At 43.6% G+C, this 6077-nt stretch overlaps 1 protein-coding gene across 6 annotated transcripts; it reads right to left on the reverse strand.

The window, feature by feature from the left end:
• MRPS17 (mitochondrial ribosomal protein S17) lies at positions 1–4819 on the reverse strand. 6 transcript variants are annotated; one of them, XM_077836663.1, is made up of 5 exons: positions 4770–4819; positions 4304–4384; positions 3868–3956; positions 2162–2308; positions 1–880 (listed from the first exon to the last, which is right to left on the reverse strand). In XM_077836663.1, the coding sequence occupies exons 4-5, from the start codon at positions 2282–2284 to the stop codon at positions 590–592; spliced, it is 414 nt and encodes a 137-aa protein (XP_077692789.1). In that variant the 5' UTR covers positions 2285–2308; positions 3868–3956; positions 4304–4384; positions 4770–4819; the 3' UTR covers positions 1–589. The 6 variants fall into 6 exon arrangements, with proteins under 6 accessions (XP_077692789.1, XP_077692792.1, XP_077692793.1 ...); XM_077836666.1 differs by having other exon boundaries at positions 4299–4384; positions 4770–4816; XM_077836667.1 differs by having other exon boundaries at positions 4333–4384; positions 4770–4785.
• Positions 4820–6077: the final 1258 nt, after the last annotated feature.

Below are 6077 nucleotides of genomic sequence, written 5' to 3' on the forward strand. Positions count from 1 at the left end.
CACGATTCTATTACTCATTTTATACAGAAGGTTTATGAAATGTTATAACAGGCTTACTGCTATAGTGTGGTATTACTAATAATAAAATTAAATAAACATCTGGCTATAGGATTTCTACAAATTTTTTTAAAAAGTTATAATTGTGTTACTTTAAATTTAAGGCTACAGACCACAACAGATTCAGTTCCAGGGTACAGACAGTCAAACATGGGAAAAACATCCTCCCATGAATATTAAACTATATATAGATTTATGCTCTTAAACATCTTAATAAAGAAGAACCATTCTTAATTTTGTGACTGAGGTGGTAATTTTGACATTCTTGCTAAAGATAGGGCAAAACTGTGTGTTAAGAAAATAAACCATTGACAACACAGCTTAACTGTAATTTAAGTTTTCTCCACATTACTTCTAATTGATAAATTCCCCAATTTTAAAATATCTGTCATTTTGGTGTTTGAAGTAATTCAGTTTATTATTTGTTGTTACTAACAATAAAAAGATTTTACATCCTAAGACAATAGGCACAACCAATCCCTCATGTAAAGATGAGAGGTAAAGCCCTCGGTTTACAGCCTCTTCCCACCCTTTATTTCTCTTTTGAGGAAACATTTAGTTCTTGGAGCTTTTCACTTAGATAGGTAGTGTCTGCCTCAGTTAGACTTTCTGAGTCTGTTAGACTTTCCAGGAACCTGGTTCCTGCACAGGCCTTTCCGGTCACTGGGTCTATGACATTTCCAACCTTGAAAACAATCTCAGCCAGTTCATGTTTCACATTTTTGGTCCTCCGCTCAGGCAAAGCTTTTAGAAGAACAATGTCTCCGATGGCACATTGCTGCAATGGATCATGAGCGAAATAAGTTTTTCGCTTGTTAAAGAACTGTTGGAGAGAAGGAGAAAAGGAAACCCAGGCATTAGGACTCGAAACTAAAAGATGACCAGTAAACTTATGTTCAAAAGCAAAATGAATTGGAAGTTTCACTATCAGGCTGATAGTGCACGTATGCACAACTAACAGGGTTTTTGCCCAAACAAAGCCACTGGTAGATGCATATCTATAACAGTAGAACTGGGCAAATGTAACATTCGCTCTTCTTCACCCGGGATAGGTCTTTTGCCCTAGGTACTGTCACTATTCACCAATCCCTGACTCATCAACTCCATTCTTGACCACTAGTTACCTCTGCTTTATCATCTCAGTCCCTCCCGTGCTTAAGATGCACCAACATGACAGTGCATCACATTCAGCAAAAATGGTTGTCAAGGCTCTTCCAAGCCTAATAATAATTTGCATAAACTGCAAAGGGGAAGCGGTCACGAAACTATATAATTCTCATCCTTCTCAATACACCCAAGTCCCTATCACTGTGGTATTAGTGTTGCACCAATATCTCCCATATGAGCACATTTTAGTCCAATTTTAGTAACTTTTATTGTTTGGGGAAAATATCAGGATCCAGACTACATCCTTTGAGAAGATTATGTAAATTATGATTGAAAAGTTGTGGAAAATGCACCCTAAAACAGAAAAGAGTCAATTACAAATCTAACCTACCTTCTTTTATCTTATAAAATTGAATTGAATAAAGGGAGCATAGTTTCTCCTGAATCTAGTCTTTAATAATAACTGAGGGAGGCTTGCTTATAAATAGTCTGATTATTTTATTAATTATTAATTAATTATTATTCCAATGCTAAAGAATATTTCTGCAATTACTTATTCAACAAAGTGGTTAGGAAAAAAGATATAGTAAGCAATTATTTTATTATCACCATATACAAAAACCATCTTATTTTATAACTTCAAGCTTTCAAAATGGAGCAAAAGCCCAGAAACTTATAAAAATTTTAAAAGGACTTTTCAAAAAGTCAAAGCACGAAATCAGCAGTCCACTTTCCCAGCTCAGATCCAAATGTGTGTTTACAGAATCATTCAAGGAAATACATTTAATAGCTAATCTGATATGGAAAATTTTATGTTCTTACACTGGTTTTACTTTCTATGCAGTCACATTCAGAGCCATATTACCACCCAATGTTCTTAATTAGTTAACAATGTAAACAGTTTACAATGGAATCCTAGTATTTCAACGCATCAATACAATTTTTGATACTGAATATGAAAATGGTCTTGCAAAATAAGTTGGTGACCAGACCTTACCTTTAGTAAATAAGGATCCAGCACAAGCCTTGTCACTCTCACTTTGGCAGTTTTATGCATTTTAGTTCCAATTACTTTCCCTATTATCCATTTTGCATGGACAGCTCCACGTAGTCCAGACATTATTTAGCTATGATCATCCGGTGCCTGGAAAGAAAACTGCAATGTTACTTCATAAAAAAAATTAAGTGGTTTCTGATCAGTGCCAAAATGACAAAGCGCCTGGTCCCAACCCAAAATCTATTTTAATCCTTAGAAGAGGTAAGGCACAGACAGCAGCAGTTCAAGTTCCCCACATTCCCCTTCCTTAGCCTTATATCAAAACCTACAAGTAGGTGTGTGAATGTATCTCAGTCTCTACACCCAAATTTTGAAGACAGCAACTGAGGTAGTGATTTCAGGGATGTAGACTTGGACCCCTTGTGTCCACTGAAAAGTGAACTGCACCCAGTTCATTTTACATGGCTCAAATAGCCATCCGATTAAAATGCTGGATCCAAATTCATAACCTAGAAATGAAAAACTAATTAGGTTAATATGAACCTAATCCATATCCAAATTACTGTTCTTGTCTTACCTTTCTTTGGTATCTTCCCTATAACCCCCCTCACAATTTTACCTAACATTGTATCATATGAAAAGAATGATGTGGAACAGAAAAAACCCAGAAACAAACAAACAAACAAACGCCCCAAACAAAAAAAAAACAAAAACAAAAAAACTGCTACATGAAATATTCCACAGTTTTAGGGATAAAAATATTGTACATATGTCTGTATATTCCATGATTATTAATTCAGAAACTAAAACTTGAAAAAGATGTCATGACACTTTCAAGGTGCACTGGGGGTTAACTAAGTTAAATGTTTTTTTCTCACATCAGATGCATTCCATGAGATGACTACTTTTAAAATTAGTTCTGCTGTGCAAATAAGAGTGTGTGACTATCACACCAGTCTTGCTAGGACTATAAAACAGGGTTTAAAAGAGAACTGGATAAATTCATGGAGGTTAAGTCCATTAATGGCTATTGGCCAGGATGGGTAAGGAACGGTGTCCCTAGCCTCTGTTTGTCAGAGGGTGGAGATGGATGGCAGGAGAGAGAACACTAGATCATTACCTGTTAGGTTCACTCCCTCTGGGGCACCTGGCATTGGCCACTGTCAGTAGACAGGATACTGAGCTGGATGGATCTTTGGTCTGACCCAGTATGGCCATTCTTATGTTCTCTAAAGGGGGGAAGAGTTTCTCCGCAGTTGCACATTACCCTGATGAGCACTAAAGGAAAACTATGTCTTCAGAAATAAAAATAAACTAGGGCAATGTTAAAATTGTTAGCTCAGTAAACACCTGTTCCCCTTGTTCAAGTAAACTTTGCTAAAGACAGTCATCAACACTAAAGGAATTCTTGATCCGCCATATTGTTTTGCGAGTTATTTCCCACTAAGCAACAAAAGCAGAAGTACATACATTACATACATATATACAAGGTGATGCATACTTTTATTTCTACAGTACTCAGCACTAGAAAAGTAAATAATACATTTAAGGAAATACTACAAAAGTAGATAAATGTATATCTGAAGTCCCAAGCCCGAGAGGGCGCTAACATGAACAATTTTTCTTGACACAGACCTTGGCAAATTCCAGCTACAAACAATTAATGTGACAAAGAAAGAAAATAGCATTGTTCTTTTCTGACACACCTTTTGTGCAATGTTATGCTTGGCTGAAGAGTCTCTCCAAAACCCCAGAGACACTTCCCTCTCTACTTTTTACTGTGATCTCCACATACCTACAAGATAAAACAAAACAAAAACGCACATTTCAACACAGGAGTTAACAGCCAGCTCTTCCCTGCACATTCACAAGCAAACAAAGTATCAATTCTCAGTTGCATGGTCTAGTGGCTGGAGCATTAGACTGAGGGTCAGGATTCCTGGGCCCTATTTCTGCCCCTAACTTGTTGAGTGAACACAGGGAACAAGTCATTTTCCGTGACTCTAGCTCAGTGGGGATAATGATACAGGAGTGCTGTGAAAGAGGAATCACGAGCGTTTATAAGGCATCAGAGATGCACTGGGAGGGGAAGTGCTATAGGCAGGAAGGCCCAGATCCTCACGAAATATTTAGGCACCTAACTCTCACTGATGTCAATGGCAGTCAACCACCTAAGTGCTTTTGGAGGAGCTGGGCCGAAGCTGTCTCGCTGGGAAAGGTAACCTGTAGGGAGAAAAAGATCAAGTCAAGGGAGCTGTAGTGGCCCTGCCCTGAGAAGTCCCCAGAGCTCCCTCCCTGCCAGCATCCCGCCCCGAGAGTCCCCCTCACTCAGAGACCCCCCCCCGCCCTTAGACCCCCCACTGCCCCATCCCCCACACCCACCCTCGGCAGACCCCCACACCCACCCAGACCCTATCGCTCCCCATGGCCGGGAGCGGTCCTGCTTTGGGCCGCTCCCCCGACCCCAGCGCCGAGCAGCGGCCCGGGACCGTACAGCGGCCTTAGGCCGCGCTCCGCCCACGGGCTCGGCCAGCGCAGCCCTCCCGGCTCCCTCGGCTAAGCAGGGAGCGAAAAGCCAACTCCCCACCCGCCTGCACCCCGGACTCACCTCACGTCGGCCGAGGGGGAGGAGCCGGCGCCGGAACGGGGCGGAGCCAACCCCGGAAGGGAGGGGGCTGGCCCTGATGGGAGACTAGGGGGCGTGGCCAACCGCGGTAGAGGAGGGGGCGGGGCCATTTAAAGGCATCGGGGCCGTGCAGGCGGGAGCCCCGTTGTTCCTCTGCTTAGGGGAGGAGAAAGGGAGGCCCTCTGCTGTGGCCCTGGGGGGGGAGCAGCGTGGAGGGGCATGGCTCCCTGCCTCCGTTTGTGGGCAGGGATAGCTCAGTGGCTTGAGCATTGGCCTGCTAAACCCAGGGTTGTGAGTTCAATCCTTGAGGGGGCCATTTAGGGATCTGGGGCAAAAATTGGGGATTGGTCCTGCTTTGAGCAGGGGGTTGGACTAGATGACCTCCTGAGATCCCTTCCAACCCTGAGATTTAGTCACACAGGGGGGCTACAATGGGCTGGAACGGGAGGGGAGCTTGGGCTGCAGCCCCTCAGCCAGGGGAGGGGGAGCCATTCCCAGTCAGCGGGGGGGACATCTGTTGCTTGTAATAAAGGGGAATCTGGGCTCAACTTCAACCCCTGCACCTGAGCAATGGGGTGTGCCTACTCAGGAGGGGGGGCAGGATGGAGGCCTGGTTGTGCAGGGTGGCTGGACTGGGGTGGTGGGAATGGGGCGGCTGGAACGGCCTGAGGCGAAGGACAGGGAGGAAGAGGTAACAAAAGCTGAGGTGAGATGGTTCATCTGGCCTTCCAGGAACATCCTGTAACCATGAGCTTGCTCTTGCGGAGCGTTTCTGGCAAGTACTTTCCATTGACCCGCCCTTTGCCACCTCCAGAGGTGGTTGAGGAGTCTGTGTGTGCACCCCCCTGCAATGTGGTCCGCCCTGGTGGCAGACAGAGAAGTCGTGTCTTCTTCATTTCCTTCGCTGGCCAGTACTGTCACTAGGGAACTACTTTCTACAGCGGAGAGGAGAACTGCAGTCTTGTGTTACTGGACCATTCTAACCCTACCTTTCCTTGCCAGCTTTCCCGTTGGGGTCAGCATCGCGTCAAGTCAAAGTTCAAGCAGTCGCAAAACCCCTCTCACGTATGGGTATGAATAGAGCTGGTTGAACTCTTCATTGTGATGAACAGAGCTGAAGATTTTGTCAAATTATTCATAATTACATTTTTCATTATTCAGCTATGAGTGTCTTTTGTGGATTCCCGATTAGAGGTGCCCCAAGGAGATGAGGATGCAAAGGTGTAGGAACTGAGGTGCCTTGTTCCATTTCACCAGAGTTCCTGTTAAGAACTCTGTTTAAATAAAATA

The sequence above is a fragment of the Eretmochelys imbricata genome, chromosome 17, assembly GCF_965152235.1.
Source record: "Eretmochelys imbricata isolate rEreImb1 chromosome 17, rEreImb1.hap1, whole genome shotgun sequence".
Taxonomy (NCBI): Eukaryota; Metazoa; Chordata; order Testudines; family Cheloniidae; genus Eretmochelys; species Eretmochelys imbricata.

What these genes read in the sequence shown, in the direction of transcription:
- MRPS17 (XM_077836663.1), bottom strand. Translation starts at nt 2,284, where the DNA reads ATGTCTGGACTACGTGGAGCTGTCCATGCAAAATGGATAATAGGGAAA. An exon ending in TGGATCCTTATTTACTAAAG is followed by an intron (nt 881 to 2,161) that starts GTAAGGTCTGGT and finishes TCTCTCCAACAG; the next exon opens with TTCTTTAACAAGCGAAAAAC.